General features: G+C 34.9%; 1 protein-coding gene across 1 annotated transcript; it reads right to left on the bottom strand.

Annotated features, from left to right (window-relative positions):
• Window positions 1–9307: 9307 nt before the first annotated feature.
• On the bottom strand, window positions 9308–18694 carry LOC120353339. The gene is made up of 5 exons (XM_039436640.1): window positions 18589–18694; window positions 15705–16534; window positions 12899–12995; window positions 10174–10275; window positions 9308–9484 (listed from the first exon to the last, which is right to left on the bottom strand). Exons 1-5 carry the CDS (start codon window positions 18613–18615, stop codon window positions 9308–9310), a joined length of 1233 nt encoding a protein of 410 aa, XP_039292574.1. The 5' UTR covers window positions 18616–18694.
• Between the last annotated feature and the right edge of the window lie 808 nt (window positions 18695–19502).

A 19502-nucleotide genomic window follows, 5' to 3' on the forward strand; every position in this document is an offset into this window, starting at 1 on the left:
AGTATGGAGTATTAATCTAAACTGAGAGTTGTTTGTGGTATCCTTATCCTGTGAACTTTAGTACAAGTGATAATAATGTGAAATATTTCTTCTATATTTGGTTTTGAAGCATCTAAATTTAAAAATCCACTTTGTGAAAATCATCAAGGACTGAAAATTGTGTAAAGTGGAGAACTGCAAGACTCAACCTATTTTGGACTATGTGTAACCTTATCTAAATTGGGAGAGGAATAGCACAAGGTTACCTTATTTTTTCTCTTCCTATCATTTTGATGATTTACTTATTGTATGAATCAATAGAGAATAAAGTATAGAGAAAAGTTAGCATGAATGATATGCTTTTATCAATTATCATTTTCACTCTCCTTGCTCTATTTCCATAGGTAAGGAAAGTATTGCTTTCCAAAGAAATTTAAGGTAAACCAATCATGTTTTCTATACGTTTCAAGGTCCCCTGAGTCCAAAAACATGATTTTTGGGTGTTGGTCTGTGTGTATGTGTGTGTGTGTGTGTGTGTGTGTGGTGTGTGTGTGTGTGTGTGTGTGTGGTGTGTGTGTGTGTGGTGTGTGTGTGTGTGTGTGTGTGTGTGTGTGTGTTGTGTGTGTGTGTGTGTTGTGTGTGTGTGTGTGTGTGTGTGTGTGTGTGTGTGTGTGTGTGTGTGTGTGTGGTGTGTGTGTGTGTGTGTGTGTGTGTGTGTGTGTGTGTGGTGTGTGTGTGTGTGTGTGTGTGTGTGTGTGTGTGTGTGTGTGTGTGTGTGTGTGTGTGTGTGTGTGTGTGTGTGTGTGTGTGTGTGTGTGTGTGTGTGTGTGTGTGTGTGTGTGGTGTGTGTGTGTGTGTGTGTGTGTGTGGTGTGTGTGTGTGTGTGTGTGTCTGTGAACACGATAACTCTATTCCAAATCAAACGATTGACTTGAAATTTTAAACTTAAGGTCCTTATACCATGAGGATCCGACAATAAGAAATTTAATAAGATTCAATTCAAAATGGCGGATGTAAAAAATAGCGGATAATGGCTGAAAAACCATGTTTTTCACGGTTTTCTCGAAAACGGCTCTAACGATTTCTTCAAATTCATACCCTAGATAGCTATTAATTAGCCCTGTCAACTGGCATAAGTCTCATTTCTGAGAGAATTGCAGGAGCTCCGTAATATTCTTGAGAAAAATGGCGGATAATCACTAAAGAAAAACATGTTTTTCACGATTTTCTCAAAAATGACGACCGATTTTTTTCAAATTCATACCCTGTATATCAGCTCTATCAACTGGCATGAGTCTCCTTCATGGGAAATCAATGGGGGGTCCACCCCATCCTTGAGAAATGGACTTTGTAACCTCCTTCTCGTGCATGAGGTAGGTAGGTAGAGCAGTGTTCATAAAAATAACACATAGTCGAGATATTTCATATCTGTAAAACAGCTGTTTTGACGACTTTTAGAAAAATCATCGAATTCCACAATTTACACAAAGGAAAAAGTACTCTGAAAACAATTTTATACACACATATTTTATAGAAGTCTGATCGTTGTTTCAGATATGTTGCCGCCAATCGTCATTATGTTATTCCCCCAAATTATTCTCGTTTGAGAATGGGGCTTACAGCTCAATGAGCAAGGAAAGTTGTGTGAGTGTACCACACCAGATTTTTAATATTCAGCTTATGATATCCTATCTTTTTCCATTGTGTTAGCTTGTGGTGAGACTATCCTATACGAGGGAAATACGTGATATTTATTATTTATTGTTTAATCATTGACGATACAAATTACACTGATGTAATAACCTTAATAGTTAAGATAATAAGGTTGTCCTTGTGCTATTATTATTTCAAACAAGCATATTGTGAGTGGATGTATGCTGCATTATAGAGAAGATAAATAGCATATCTCCATGATATCTCATGGTATAGGGCATTCATACTCCATGGTTGATGTTCTAAACTCTACTGTTAACCCAAGTCGATAGTCCTAGTGGTTGTTTTTGTAAAGCCTTGTGACGCTGGTAGTCTTTCATACTGTGCCGTTCTAAAGGTGCGGACAGATTTACGCGCCGCGAACATGAGCAATTCACATCTAATCAGCTGATTCCAAGCTTTTTATATCTGTATCTTACCGTTTCTGTAAAAATGCAGGTATAGTCAGCTGATTAAAAGTGAATCGCTCATGTTCGCGGCGCGTATTTCTGTACGCACCTTTACACTCTCACACGGCCAAACCAGTAATAATAGATAGTGGTCGACAGTAATCAACTTGAGTTGACAGAAGTCGGCTTGAAATTTGGAACTTGAACGACCTATACCATGGGATATCTTCTATAGCTATCTTTTTCCATGGTATCACTACAGAATGATACAGTATTACCACACAAATGATATAGTAGCAACACAATTTGATACAGTATCACATCAACCTGATACAGAACACCATACCATGAGATATTCTGTTGCTATCTTTTCACTATGCTTGTATGCAGTATGGTAGTTGGAAATGAACGTTACATTGCTATTAAAACAAATTGAATGTTAGTTCACAGTGGAACTCTTCAAGTTCACCTCTATAAATTGCATCATCATCTTAAAAATCTGGTTTGGTACACTCACACAACTTTCCTTGTTCATTGATCTATAAGCCTCATTAACGAGGATAATTTAGGGGAATAACAATATGCCGAATGGTGGCTAAATAATTAAAATTACGATTATACTATTGTTATTGTGTTCAGAGTACATTTTCCTTTGTTTGAATTATAAAATTTGAGGATTTTTTAAAAGTTGTCAAAACAGCTGTTCTACAAATAAAATATCGACATGTGTTCTTTTGAATAAACTGCTCTACCTACCTACCTCACGCACGAGGAGGAGGTTACAAAGTAAATTTCTCAAGGATGAGGTGGACTCCCTGTTAATTTCTCAGGGAGGAGACTCATGCCAGTTAATAGAGCTGATATATAACTATACAGGGTATGAATTTGAAAAAAATCGGTCAATTCATTTTTGAGAAAATCGTTATAGAAATTTAACAAAATTCATTCTTCTCAGGAATATTATGGAGCTCCTGCGATTTTCCCAGAAATTAGACTCATGCTAGTTGATAGGGCTTATAAATTTGAAGAAATATATAAAATTGATGGTATAAATCTGAAGAAAATCGTTAGAGCCGTTTTCGAGAAAACCGTGAAATACATGGTTTTTTAGTCATTATTCGCCATTTTTCTCAAGAATATTACGGAGCTCCTGAAATTTTCCCAGAAATGAAACTCATGTCAGTTGATAGGGCTTATAAATTTGAAGAAATATATAAAATTGATAGTATAAATTTGAAGAAAATCGTTAGAGCCGTTTTTGAGAAAATCATGGTTTTTTTTTCATCATCCGCCATTTTTCTCAACAATATTACGGAGCTCCTAAAATTTTCCCAGAAATGAGACTCATGTCAGTTGATAGGGCTCATAAATAGCTATTGATGGTATAAATTTGAAGAAACTCGTTAGAGCCGTTTTTGAGAAAATCGTGAAAAACATGGTTTTTAATAATTATCCGCCATTATTTCAGCCATCTTGAATTGAATATTATTGAATTTCTTATTGTCGGATCCTCATGGTATGAGGACCTCAAGTTTGGAATCTTCAAGTCAATCGGTTAATTAGGAATGGAGTTATCGTGTTCACAGACATACACACATACACACATACACACACACACACATACACACACACACAGACCAACACCCAAAAATCATGTTTTTGGACTCAGGCGACCTTGAAACGTATAGAAAACTTGAAATTGGGGTACCTTAATTTTTTTTGTAAAGCAATACTTTCCTTACCTATGGTAGTAGGGCAAGGAAAGTAAAAAGCAGTCGTTAGGTCATGTCAGAGGCCCTGAAATTGATCAGCTGCGACCTAAAATCTCTGACACCAGACCTGAGCCAGCCAGGTCACTAGATATTATTACTATTATCTTAAATTGATATATTCAAGAAATGAAATACTCGAAGAAACTGGAACTACATTCTTCAAGAGTAAGACACTTTTAACGTATCGTCACAGATTGAAGATCGTTCTTCAATATAACTCGCATGACTTTCCACTTATACCAGCAGCTAACGACACAGACACGACACGACATAGACACGACACAGCACATATACGACACGACACGACACAGACAAGGTACAGCACAGATGAGGAACAGTTAGGATATGCAAATATTATCAAGAAATACACATATTGTTCATTATGGCCACTGAAAATAGAATGTATATGACAGGGTGTATCTGAACTTTTCATTCTATCATCTTATTCAATGTGAGTGTACAAAAATTGAACAGAGAAATGTACTTTCAAATCTAGTGTCTGTAGATGTGAAAAATATACTACAGACTTCAAATTGATTGAAAAGATCTTCTAAAGCTGCAAATGTCGTAAAACTCACAGCCGAAACTACTTTTTGTCTGCTGAATTATACTTATAATAATATGATGATAAATAACTTTGTATGGTTATAATTTTGATTAATACTAGCACTAGGTATTGTGAGGGTTAATTTAATAACTCTAATCCAAGATTTTATTCTCGAAATTACATGACATTTTCAATCTCCTATAGACTCTACAGTAGAGATACATTTATGTTTTAAATTCAGAATTTTCAAGATAATTCAACAAAATCATGGTACAAGAAATGATTAGCCGTAGATATGTGACAAACCTGATAGATTGTCAGAAAGAAAAACACTTCACTCACATGAGCCACTTGTAACAGATTCATAAAAACAATATACAAATCTTGAAGTACCCAAAGTACAACTTAAAAATAACCCAAGTTAGGGTCGAAACTGGTTGTTGAACTATTTTAAAGTTTTCAAAAAATAAAGGGTGCTTCAAGATTTGTATATTGTTCTTATTAATTTGTCAGAGAGAAGTTTATTTCACTGTAAAGAATATTGAAAGGTTTAGTCAAAAGTCAGCACACTTTGAAGGCAATAAATTCACTCCTGAGAATTGAAAATTCATATTATTTCTCCATGTGTTTTCCAGTATACTTTTTCGAATCCTATGGAATTGTATGCATATTATTCATTCATCCTCTCCTTGAATCGTCCAAGGAAATTGTAATATGAGTAGGCTGCTTGCACCACCTGTGAAAAACCAGTAAAATTGACTCCACATTCCTGTATGTTTCAAAGATGGCAGTCTACAGATTTTTTATATTATAATATGATACCAGTTTCCAGTAGAAATCAGACTTTGTCTAAATGTGTCCCGACACTAAGCCTCTTTAGTGGGATGCTACATGATAGTTTAAGGGAATTAATCCAAGTATGTAAAGGACTTTTTCCATATTGTGAATTTTTTTTTCATGTTCAATAAATACCTCTAACATGAGTTACATGACAGAGAAAAAAAATTATCAACCAGCTCAATACACTTAAAACATTTTCTATTCATTCATGAATTTCGGGAACCGAGCTTCGCTCTGGAGTACAAAAGCATGAAATAGTACTTTACGTAACAAGTCCGGTAACGATAATTTATCGCATGAGTATGATTGTTTCTGCCCGAATCATACGAATTCGGTAAATAAGTTACCGTACAAGTTATGTACAATATTTTTTGTCATACTTATCTGAGGAAGAATAATATTGCTTAGAAACAGAAACCATTACCTGCTGCTGTTCGAGCTACTGCATTCTATAAACATGACCTAGACCGTAGCGCCTAGTTCATAACAGACAGACCCTTCAAGCTAATAAAATGATAAAGGCATGAATTATAAGATTTCAGATGAGTTCTTATAACTTGAAAATCCTTAAATAAGTTCTTTAATTATTTGAGTTAGTATATTAATTACTCAGATGTTATTAGGACTCAGTAGAGTCCTAACATACTCGACTGTAAAGAGAACATAATATGTTTATGATGAGAATCATGATCAAAATCATATTATGATCTCTTTACAGTATAGTATGCTGTAATGAAAATCACATGTTTTCTTGCTCTGCAAACAGCTGTCTACCGGCTTGATTTAATGCATGGAAAACAGCTTCAATTGAGTAAGTATGACAAAAAATTTATTATGAAAGAAACAATTATAATAACATTCATACAGAAATGTTCCATCGAATCACTGTAAATTGAGATAAATTCCCAGAAGAATGCAAAAATTCCCCTCACAAAGGCCCAGTTGCACAAAATCCAGTTGAATTTTAATACTGATTAACTTCACGTGAACCAAATCAGAGCAGACCATTTCAAGAAGATTGATCCACTGGAAATAATCAGGATTGAAAATAACCCGGCTTTTTTCAACCGTCACTAAGTACCTGATTGAATGATTACGAAAGTTCAACAGCTGAGTCATAATTTTGACACAGTTGAATGGAAAAGACTAAGAGATTGTCAAAAAACCACTGATTTATTGATAATTAGAAAGAGCGGTTTCGGTTTTTACACCATTGTCAATCTCTGATAAATGATCAGAGTTTATCAGAGATTGACAATGGTGTAATAACCGAAACCGGTCTTTCTAATTATCAATAAATCAATGGTTTTTGAAAATTTCTTAGTCTTTTTCATTCAATATGAATAATTACCACAATATCAACTTCTCAACTACACAAAAAGTTTGACACAGTCCCATACACATGAACTCGCTCACTCACTTCCATCACCAATAGACGACGAAATAACTATTATCAGCTGTTTTTCCAAGGATTAATAATAATTATCCTTTTTATGTCCTTCAGCGAATTTTCCCAGGGATGAGACCTAGTGCAATCGAATCTTTATATTATGAACCTACTAAGTTCTTAATTTCGTGAGAATCGTTAGAGCTGTTCTCGAGATCCGGTGAAATACAAACATTTAAACATCTACTCATATAAACATACAAAGAGAAGTTGCTCGTTTAATAGTATAGGATTATGTGTCTCTATCAATGAATGCATAAATAAATCAATCCCACAGGAGAGAGGAAATAATGAATTAGAAAACAGGTCAGCTTATAGTTAGAAGATGAAAATTTAACAGGTTATAGACGTTGTCACAAGCACGTATCAATTGAGAAGTTACTCTACTATAATAAGAAATATTTCTTCCATAGGCTTTCCATACTTAGCTTTCCTGTGTTGGTACATTTGTAAGGCTAGGCACACACCAGCTAGTCAAGACAAGATTAGTCACGATTAGTCACATTACTTCACATTACTGCTTATGACGCAACACACACTGATTAGTCATTGCTATTAGACATGTCTCCATAAGCAACTATGAGAAGTATTGTGACTAAACGTGTCTGATCATGTCTTGTCTTGACTAACTGGTGTGTGCCTAGCCTTACTGTTTGTTAGCACTTTGTTGAAATATCAGTCTTTAATATCTTCAATCATGTCTTAGAAGAGTCAAGACCCAAAAATAACAATGCAGCTGATTTACTATCGTTTAAATGCTCCACTCACTGTGGGCGTGTCTTGTCTTGGCCAATGACGTTCACCTTGGCAGATCAACCACCTACCAATCATATGGCTTCATTTGCTGCTGTTCGGTGGTCAAGCATTTGTATGATTTTGTTTACCGCTAATCATAGGATGATAATAAAATAATTTTTCCTTTTATACTAGCAGTTGAAAATCATCTGACAAAACTGGAAGTATAGTTTTTTTATTCTTTCAATGAATAAGTGGATGAGACTAGGCTACCTCAAATTGATCCTTCCAATATGAGTATTAAAAATTCATCATTTTGTGTTTGAAATAAATGAACTATGGTGAGGTCCACTATAGTAAGAAAAAACATGTTGAAAACGTATGTATGGAGTACTGCAACATATGGAAGTGAGGCGTGGACAATGGGGGGTGAGAGAGGAAAGAAGATTGGCTGCATTCGAGGCATGGTGAAGAGAAGAATGATGAAGATCAGTTGGAGAGATATGATTACAAATGAGCAAGTTTTTGAAAGAGTGGGAGAGAACCGGAACTTCTTGAAGTGGATCAAGCAAAGAAGAGCACAGCTGATTGGCCACATCATCAGACATGACACTCTACTGACAAGGATAGTGGAGGGAATGGTTGATGGAAGTAATATGAGAGGAAGACCTAGGCTGGAGTATATGAAACAATTGCTACGGGATATGAGATGTGGATCATACTACGAGCTGAAGCGGAAAGCGGACGACAGAAAAGCATGGAGAGCTGCTGCCAACCAGCCCTACGGCTGTTAACCCAAGAGAGAGAGTGAGGTCCACGTTATAATGGCAGTGAAGAAAGATAGGAGAGAAACGTTGCCGATCCTCAATGTCTTGTTAACGCCTTCTATAGACGGTAGGTTTATTGATGTAATATTAACTGTTCATCCCCGTTTTAAATAATCAATTACATTTTATCAAGCAAGCAATGAGTTTTCATTATTAGGATGAAATATTTTGTTGGATAATCATCAATTCTACATTTTTTTTCCTTTTTATGTAGATGAGAAGTTGATATTGTGGTAATTATTCATATTGAATGAAAAAGACTAAGAAATATTGTCAAAAACCACATTTTGTGACATGGTTATCAATTCTACATTTTTTTTCCTTTTTATGTAGATGAGAAGTTGATATTGTGGTAATTATTCATATTGAATGAAAAAGACTAAGAAATTGTCAAAAACCACAGATTTATTGATACTTAGAAAGACCGGTTTTGGTTATTACACCATTGTCAATCTGATAAATGATAATCTCTGTTTATTGGAGATTGACAATGGTGTAATAACCGAAACCAGTCTTTCTAAGTATCAATAAATATGTGGTTTTTGACATAAACCGAGATTATCATTTATCAGAGATTGACAATGGTGTAATAACCGAAACCGGACTTTCTAAGTATCAATAAATCTGTGGTTTTTGACATAAACCGAGATTATCATTTATCAGAGATTGACAATGGTGTAATAACCGAAACCGGTCTTTCTAAGTATTAATAAATATGTGGTTTTTGACATAAACCGAGATTATCATTTATCAGAGATTGACAATGGTGTAATAACCGAAACCGGTCTTTCTAAGAATCAATAAATTTGTGGTTTTTGACAATTTCTTAGTCTTTTTCATTCAATTCTAAATTGTTAAAATACAATCTGGCAACAGAGCAAAGCGAGAAAGAGATAGCGCTTTCTGCTTTGTTGAATGATAGACAAGGATAGCAATACCATTGCTAAACAAACATTACCATTATAACGTGGACTTCACTATAATAATTCATTAGCATCGAGACAATTCATCAATTTATTTATCATCCGCTGTATATTATTTGATAATGACATCAAAATTCATGGATTCATGAAACCTACAATTTTCAAATTGTTCTTGTTGAGAGTGAAGATACCGTATGAGTGGATTTTGGGCGACTTCGTCATTCTGGTCAGGAGTATAACAAGTGAACTTTTCAACCAATGAGGTTTGCCAATCCAACTGCAATCAAAAAATGCCTCTCGCAATTTTTCACCCTGCGGACAAAAAACAGAGGAGTATTCATTATTCTTGTACTTTCTTTTCTAATATGTATTATATTATTCAGTTTCTGGAAATCGTTTTTTATCATAAAAAATATATGGTTTGATATAAATTTGTGTTGACTAGCAGGAAACCCGTGCTCCGCGAGGGTCCATTTTAAAAACTAGAGGAAGAAATAGTTATCAATTAAGAAAGTTAACTAAGTAGAAGAAAGGTTGTTATCAATTCGGATCCTAATCTTCTCGAATTCAAAATTAATTATTGTTTCAAGTGTTAGTGTTTTGTTTCAATGTGGAAGTTAGTGAAGAATTGAAAAGACGCATATAACCTTTATTTGGACAGTTTATTTTGAAAAATTGGGATAAAAAGAAGTTTTGGACTGTAGTCTGTTTCTTTGTCATAAAGTTGATTGTAAATGATGAATAAATTGAAATGAAAACTGATAAACTAGAAACTTGACGCAATGAAATCCTGAAGAATTTTGTACAGTGAAAAAATATAAGACAACTATTTCAGCCCGGGAATGACAAATATTTTTTTTATAATTTTATGTAGTGCTCATCGAATTTCCATCTAACTGTTCACCCTGTTGTCAATATTTTCAGTAGCAGTCTTCGGGGTGACTTACAGCATTTAATCTGGATTTTCGTTTGACAGTACTGTAATTAATTATATCACTTACTTCATTTTCAAGCCTTTGCCCGTTCTCAGAGAAGACATAGTTTGTCAATATGACAGCAGCCGACAGTAATCCATACCTCACTTTACTACCTAAATCTCCTTTCTGAAAAACAATATTGTTTTTAAATTTCATGATTATTTTTCAGAATATTATGTTCACGTTTTCATAAAATTAATTTGACATGATTCATTTGAAATGATTATGAAGATCTATACAGATACGACCTTTGTTCAATAGCGAAAACTAGAAATAGAGAGATTGTGTACTATAGTGATGGCCACGTTATAATGACAGTATTTGTTTAGCAATAGTATTGCTAAACAAAATTGGATATTCAATAGCACCAATGTTACTCAAATACTGCCATTATAACGTGGACCTCACTATAGAACCTTCGAACTGTGAAGAAGTGTTCTTCTGGAAAACTGTAGTAGCAGTATAATTTTTGGTGTTGGAAGTACAACAGGCAATAGTACTCTAGGCAAAATATAGGATGGAGTTGTAGAACAGAAACGCTACTGTTGGAACGCTAGTAAAACGCTAGAGAGACGCTATAAAAACGCCAGAGAAACGCTATAGAGTTGAGGGTGGATCATTTAGATAACAGTGTAGGGATATGATACGATCTATAGATACTTTTCCATTGATCCCGTAATATTTGATACCATCTCTGTAACTTACACAGTTCAAGATGGTTTCTTGAGAGATCTCATTCTATGTTATTGTTATTGTAATCAAGATAGTTCCCTGTTGCAATAATTCATGTACACTATTTCTTTCCCTGTAATTGTCTCTAATGTCAAGATACCAGCACGAATGTCTGGTAGCTATTTGATATCATGCACTGGGATACTACAATACTACAAAGGAGGAAATCTCAGAAGCTCTATGAAGTAGAAAAAGGTCAAGGTTTTATACTCAGGAGAGTTTGTTAAATAGAAGAGACTCATAACTTTGATAGTTTGATAAGGGTTTGCTTAATATAATAATTATACATGGGTGATTTGAACATTGTAGCTATTATTATCAGCAAATAAAGTCTCAGAGGTCGAGACTATTCTCAGGAGAGTTTTTTGGATTGAGAATCCTTCTAATCTTGACTATTTGATAAGGGTTTGCTCAATTTGATAATATATATATATATATGGGTGATTTGAACATTGTTCTATTATTATCGGCGAATAAAGTCTCAGAGGTAGAGATTAAACCCTAAGAGAGTTTGTTGAATAGAAGATTTCCCAAAAGTTTAATAATAGTTGATAGTTTAATAAGGGTTAAACTTGTTAAACTTGATAGTTCAATAAGGGTTTGCTCAATATATGAGTAATTTATACATTGTAGTTGAGATTATTAGGAAAGTCTTAGAAGTAAAGTTTTCGTCTTGAGCACGTTTTCAAGTTGTTGGATTTCTCTAATCTTGAAATTCAATGAGCATGAAGTTTATAAAATTCAGTAGTTGCACTAATCTCCAAACAGAATGACTTGATTCTCTTAGTTTGAAAATTGATGGCCGTTTGTAGCAAAATAGCTGAAACGAGCTGTTGTTGAGCAGTGGAGCTCTGCGATTGAACGAGACTAGTCACTCCCATTTTCAACACTTGAAGTGGCTGACTAATGAGAGTCGAGCATTAACTGTGACATCAGCCTAGGGCTCCTGTATTTCATTCTACCATAATTGATACAATAACAATTTGGAAGTTTCTGAAAAGGAATAATACCACGAACGTCATCTACCGAGAGAAAAGGTGAACTGATAGGTTCAACTCACACTTACGCGACTCAAGTCGAGAAGAGATTCGACTCTAGTGGAGAGCATGTGTTTCCAAATGGTGACACTCAGACCAGTCGATTCTAGTCTCCGCGACTGTCACCATTTGGAAACACAATCATGCTCTCGACTAGAGTCGAGTCTCTTCTCGACTTGAGTCGCGTAAGTGTGAGTTGAACCTATCAGTTCACTTTTTCTCTCGGTAGATGACGTTCGTGGTATTATTCCTTTCCAGAAACTTCCAAATTGTTATTGTATCAACTATGGTAGAATGAAATACTGTATATCATGTTTCAGTCAGATAATAATGGAACAATACTGTTCTCATCTTGGAGTCTTATCAGAAGATAACAAATTCAGTTTCGTTCATTCAAGAAGAAAAAGATTCTAATTTTGTTTTTTGCCAATTTTGTGTGTCTGGTATACTGAGGGACATCCTTCAATCAATTAGACATCACTTTTCTCTTGATAATATCATAGAATAAACAATCAAACAATGTATAGGTTTTTACTTTTCACGTAGTTGAGAAGTTTATATTGTAAAGTTTATAATAATACATATCAAATGAAAATACGAAGAAATTGTCAAAAACCACAGATTTATTGATACTTAGGAAGACCGGTTTCGGTTGTTACACCAGTGTCAATCTCTGATAAACTCTGTTCAAGTAAAACTCTGTTAATCAGAGATTGACAATGGTGTAACAACCGAAACCGGTCTTTCTAAGTATCAATAAATCTGTGGTTTTTAACGATTTCTTAGTACTTTCATTTAGTTTAGGGTTTCTTTGATAATATTCAAATTATCTCAATAGTAGACTACTCTACTTGTACTGGAAAACATATAATGTTACCAAGTAGTATGAGGTGGGTTGTGATAAAAAATAAAATTGGTTTAAATTCAACTATATTTTCGTTATTGGAAATTGAAAATAAGGATTAATGAGAGAACGATACCTGTAAACAGAATAGGGCAAAACAGAGCTGTAGACATGTGAATGTGTTCACGTAGAATAGACGGTACCGGTAGCCATCATTCAGAATATCGATTTTCCTGAAATTCAAACACTTGTTCATCAGAACATTTTTTCAACACCCTACAATTGATGACAAAAATACTCTCAAACTTATTAATATCTTCACAAAGATTGACTTAAAATGAGAGAATCTTAATGCATGATCTCATCACATGTTCTAGTGAGTCTATTACACATTTTTCGAATTAATCGCAGAGATACTTAAATATCTACTGAATACATTCGAGAAGAATGAATTTAAAATTAATGCTCTTATCCAATTATGTACCAACATTACAATGTATTCTAGGTACCTTGCTCTCATCTCTTGGCTTAAAAGTTTCACGCCTACCAATATCACCCGTATGCAACATCTGAGTTTAAACGGGGATTCATTGAACGGTGATTGTTACTTTCCTTGCCCTACTACCATAGGTAAGGAAAGTATTGCTTTCCAAAAAAAATTAAGGTACCCTAATTTCAAGTTTTCTATACGTTTCAAGGTCCCCTGAGTCCAAAAACATGATTTTTGGGTGTTGGTCTGTGTGTGTGTGTGTGTGTGTGTGTGTGTGTGTGTGTGTGTGTGTGGTGTGTGTGTGTGTGTGTGTGTGTGTGTGTGTGTGTGTGTGTGGTGTGTGTGTGTGTGTGTGTGTGTGTGTGTGTGTGTGTGTTGTGTGTGTGTGTGTGTGTGTGTGTGTGTGTGTGTGTGTGTGTGTGTGTGTGTGTGTGTGTGTGTGTGTGTGTGAACACGATAACTCCATTCCTAATGAACCGATTGACTTGAAATTTCAAACTTAAGGTCCTTATACCATGAGAATCCGACAATAAGAAATTCAATAAAATTCAATTCAAGATGGCGGAAAAAATGGCGGATAATTACTAAAAAACCATGTTTTTCACGGTTTTCTCGAGAACGGCTCTAATAATTCTCTTCAAATTCATACCATAGATAGCTATCCATAAGCCCTATCAACTGGCATGAGTCTCATTTCTGGGAAAATTTCAGGAGCTCCGTAATATTCATGAGAAAAATGGCGGATTATGACTAAAAAACCATGTTTTTCACGGTTTTCTCGAAAACGGCTCTAACGATTTTCTTCAAATCTATACCATTGATTGCTATTCATAAGCCCTATCAACTGGCATGAGTCTCATTTCTGAGAAAATTTCAGGAGCTCCGTAATATTCATGAGAAAAATGGCGGATAATGACAAAAACCATTTTTTTTGACGGTTTTCTCGAAAACGGCTCTAACGATATTCTTCAAATTTATACCATGGATAGCTATTCATAAGCCCTATCAACTGGCATGAGTCTTTTTCCTGGGAAACTAATGGGTGGTCCACCCCATCCTTGAGAAATGGACTTTGTAACCTCCTTCTCGTGCATGAGGTAGGTAGGTATGTAGAGCAGTTTATAAAAGAACACAGTCATAGTCAAGATATTTCATCTGTAGAACAGCTGTTTTGACGACTTTTAAAAAAATCATCGAATTTCACAATTCACACAAAGGAAAAAGTACTCTGAAAACAATTATAATATACCCACATACAAATAGTATAAATAGTATAAATCGTAGTTGCAAATATGTTGCCTCCAATTGTCATTGTTATTCCCCTAATTATGCTCCTCCTTGTTATTCCTCTTATGCTCGTTTGAGAATGAGGCCTGCAGTTCAATGAGCAAGGAAAGTTGTGTGAGTGTACCACACCAGATTTTTTTCTGTTGGCTCAAACCAGGTAACACATTATATCAGCTGCTACTTTATCTTCATGTGAATCTAAATAGGAGTTGAATGTAGATGGTGCATATGGGTCTGAGTTTCATGGTTATTTGTTACATCCGTTGATTTGGTGTGATATAAAATGAAAAGATTATCTTATATAATCATAAGAAATTATTTGATTATGATATATTATGTTGGATTATAATATTGGATGAACTTCGATCCTAAAAGAGATGATTGGGAACAATATATCAAGTTGGTTGTTAGTATTACCGTAGATGAACAATAGCGTAAGTAGATATTCCATGGTATAGGGCGTTTATGTTGCAACTTGTACTGTTATCTCAAGTCGATTATTGTCGATTTTTACTGTTTTGTTGGGGTGAGAGTGTATGAACGGCACAGTTTGAGAGACTACGAGCGTCACACAGCTTCACGGGAAAGAACTACGTGGACTATCGGCTTGAGATAACAGTAAAAGATGCGACATAAAAGTCGTATACAATGGAATATCTAATTATGATATTGTTTCTCCATACCGTGAAGAGAAGATTAAGTATATTAAGTATATATCACATGATAAAGGTAGTTCATGTTTCAAAATTCAAGTCATTTCTTGTTAACTCAAGCTGCTAACTGTCTATTATTACAACACTGTTTGTTTTGTACAGTTCCACAGTCTAAGAGACTCACAGCATTACATAGTTCCACGTAAAAGAAAATGACTACTAGGACAATCGGCTTCAGTTAACAGTGGAATTTGGAACATTAAAGACCCATATCATGGGATATCTTCTCATGATTCCTTCTCTCAATTGTATCACAGACAACATAAATGATTTCAAAATCCTGTGAAATGAGTGATAGTTTAATTACGAATATGAATTGGTTGGAATATAACAATCAACAATCAGTTAAAATGACAATTAATTTTAAAATCCTTTGAAGAGAGTGATAGTTCAATTACGAATATGAATTGGTTGGAATATAACAATCAACAATCAGTTAAAATGACAATTACCTGAATATATACTGATGATGCTCACAGATATCATTGAACAGAGCCTTCAACCTGTTTTTTCTATCATTTTCCTCCAATTTTCCAGTTTCCCCATCATCAAAACCGACCGGAAAATTAACATTAAACTCTTTCAAACTCAACAGAAGTAGCTGCATCTCAGTGATAACATTATTCACTGACAAAAACGAGACTTGAAAAATTGTGATTGTCAAAACAGCTGTGTAGATTATGTAGATGGATAAAAATGAAGCTGATAGGAAAAAATGTCGAAGGTTTTCGAATTTGAAAGGGTCGTTATAGGTTGGGATGTGTATGATAAAGGGCAGGGTGAGGTTATCAAGGTTGATGATTTTTAGAAAATAAAAGATTAATCCGAAAACTGGGGTAAGTAAGTAGTTCAGATAAACGTAGTTTAAAACTTTCTTGATAGCGTTAGCTGAGTTAACAGATTCCACCTCCATCTTCTCCAAAAATGTCAGTTTCTCTTTCAACATATCGATCTCCAACCCCAAGTTCCCATGGTTTTTCACATGGTGTCGCCATTTTAGCATTTCCATCAGGATTTTAGTTTTCCCGGGCATCAGATAGAGATCACTCGAGAGAAAAATGACGCCGAATGTGAAGTTTAGGCTCTCCACAGCTGATACACGTAGGTTGAAACTCCATTCCTCCCAGAACGTGACGATTAGGTAGACGGTTTGAGCCACAAAGTATATGGTTATTGAGTAAAGGAGGGTTGATATGATACTGAATTCGTCAGGGTTGTAGATGTGGGAGAACTCCAGGTATTGTTTGATCTTGTTTCTGACTTGGTTAAGGTTGTTTTCTTTCTGAAATCAAAAATGGTTTTAGATTATTTAGGGCCGGTTTACGTGCTCGGGATTAGGCTAAGTTCTAGACTTTAAACAGCTGGAGTAAGAAAATTGGCTTTCCGAAATGGGACGTAGACGTAGTCATTGTCAAAGTCACGTTTGAATTAAATTTCAAAAAAACTAGAAAATTAAACACAGAATAAAATAAAGAGAAAATAGTGTAAAGTTTCAGCTATTCTAAATCATTTAGAAATGTTTAATTTCGTCAATGAGAAATGAGAAAATAAAAACTGTGACTACTGTTATAAAAACTGCGACTACGCCCCGTTTTGGGAAGCTAGTTTTCTGACTCCAGCTGTTTAAAGTCTAGAACTTAGCTGAATGCCGAGCTCGGAAACCGGCCTTTATAGTTACTTGGATTGATCACTTCAAATATGAGCTTCTCAATAGATGATTCAGTTCAGGAAAAGCTCAGAAATAATGAGAAACATCAGCATCCTATTGAAACAGTCATTTTCATCAAGTTTTAACTCTGAAATGATAATTTTGAATGAAAAAGACTAAGAAATTGTCAAAAAACCACTGATTCCCTGATAATTAGAAAGACCGGTTTCGGTTATTACACCATTGTCTGATAAACTGACATGTGGTGAGATTGACAATGGTGTAATAACCGAAACCGGTCTTTCTTATTATCAATAGATCAGTGGTTTTTTGACTTCTTAGTCTTTTTTATTCAATATGAATAACTACCACAGTATCAACTTCTCAACTACACAAAAACTGAAATGATAACTTCCAGGCTGAATTAATTAATAAATTGATTAAATATTCACTTACTGACTCGAGCATACTTTCGAACCTTCGGGTCCATTGTCAACATTTTCATCTCAAGATACCTTCAAAACATCTGAATTATGGGAGTTGTTTTGGACATAACTCTTTCTCCCACTGAAGAATGTTCAATTTGACACATAGCTGTGTGAATTAGATCAATTTAAATATCATAAATGATTCTATAGCATTCTGATGATCTGCTGTTTTTGAATAATCTACTCCCTTATCAGCCATTTTTAAATCTAAATCCCGGTTGCATAAAAGCCGGTTAAATTTTAACCGTGATTAACTTTACGAGAACCGATCAGAGGAGGCGTTTTTTGAAAAACGGCTTCTCTGATTGGTTCTCATGGGAATTATAAGTTTTTTTATTTGCATTAATACATACATGGAGACAACAGGTTAAACTTTTATATGTCTCCTTGAAACATTACATTTTGTTAAAATTAAACCTTGAATGAAAAACACTAAGAAATTGTCAAAAACCACAGATTTATTGATACTTAGAAAGACCGGTTTCGGTTATTACACCATTGTCAATCTCTGATATAAATCCCGTTTATCAGAGATTGACAATGGTGTAATAACCGAAACCGGTCTTTCTAAGTATCAATAAATATGTGATTTTTGACAATTACTTAGTCTTTTTCATTCAATATGAATAATTACCACAATATCAACTTCTCAACTAAGAATTATTGATAAATCTCAACTAAACAAAAAGTAAAATTCAACCGGCTATTACTTAGTGCAATCGGCACTAAGTAATAGAGACAACCATGATACTTTGAGCTTTGAAAGATTTGGAATTCTCTAACATTTCCACCGATAGCACAATGTTGGTATCTATTGATCCGTTTGTAATATCATCTCATTAGAACGGAATAGAATCTTTCATTAACCGGTACATTGGATAATGCTTGTGGTATAACAGAGATTCTCTATAATGATAAATCGGGGGCGCGACAGTCGAGACCGACGCCATTCGAGGCCTGCGACAGTAGAGGACTGTTTTACAGTCCTCTACGGTCGTAGGCCTCGACTGTCGGGAGTGTACGAAAATTGAAGAGTCCTCTACTGTCGCCTAACGCAGGCGACATTTGAGGCCTCTTTTTCAGGAGTCCTCTACCGTCGCTGGCCTCGAATGTCGCCGGTCTCTACCGTCGCTGGTATCGACTGTCGCAGGACTCTTCTGTCGTTTGCCTCGTTTGACATCGACCCGATAAATCACTCACCTTGAGAAGTGATAAGTAGAAATTCATGATAATGGTGAAAAATTGACAAATCACTCTGTTGATGAATCAACAATATATTCGTTTTATCGGAAAAACATCATGACTTCAAGCTTTCATTCACCCAATCGTAGTAGCGAATAGACAATTTTTACTATGTATTTGTTCAGTGGCTATCAGTTCTAATCAGTGACTCAATCAAATAATTAATTGTAAAATATTTGACAAATATTAAATTTATTTTTTGTTGACAAAAAAGGGGACTCTAATAAAATTGCAAAGGGTTTAACAGAAGTCCAATATATTTTGAAGTGCAGCTTTGCAGAAACACGAATACTAGAAGATTCCCTTGTGAACTGAAGGGAGAGAAGAAACAGAGTGGATCTGAGAACATAACAACATTGTTACAGAGATCAATCACAAGGTAATAAATCCAGTATTTCACAAAACTTCCAAAAATACGATCAGTACTCGGACAATAATGTCTTGTAATCTCAGTAAATCAGTGTTCCACAGTACAGACATGATCACAAGAATAATTATTCCCAAAATACAGAGTTGGAATACAACTGGGGAACAATTATTCCCGAAAATCAGAGCTGGAAGTCCTCAGGAGAACAATTATTTCCCAAAAATACTAGGATGTTGAATGCCAGTGATTTAAGCAAACTCCAAGTCTCAGAGTTGCAAGGCATCAAAAGGTTTATTTCTCCCAAAAATACTTGATTAATAATAGACAGTGATTGGAGCAAATCAGAGTCTCCATTTCAATGAGAGATTTCAACTTCTAATAATGGGTCATCAGGTATCTAAAAAAAGATGTCAGTCGAAAATTACTTGTACTGTGATTGACTACTCAGAAAATGACTTTCATTGTAAATGACTTCTTCGGGAAATGACTTCTTCGGGAAATGATA

This window comes from Nilaparvata lugens, chromosome 10, assembly GCF_014356525.2.
Source record: "Nilaparvata lugens isolate BPH chromosome 10, ASM1435652v1, whole genome shotgun sequence".
NCBI classification, from domain to species: domain Eukaryota; kingdom Metazoa; phylum Arthropoda; class Insecta; order Hemiptera; family Delphacidae; genus Nilaparvata; species Nilaparvata lugens.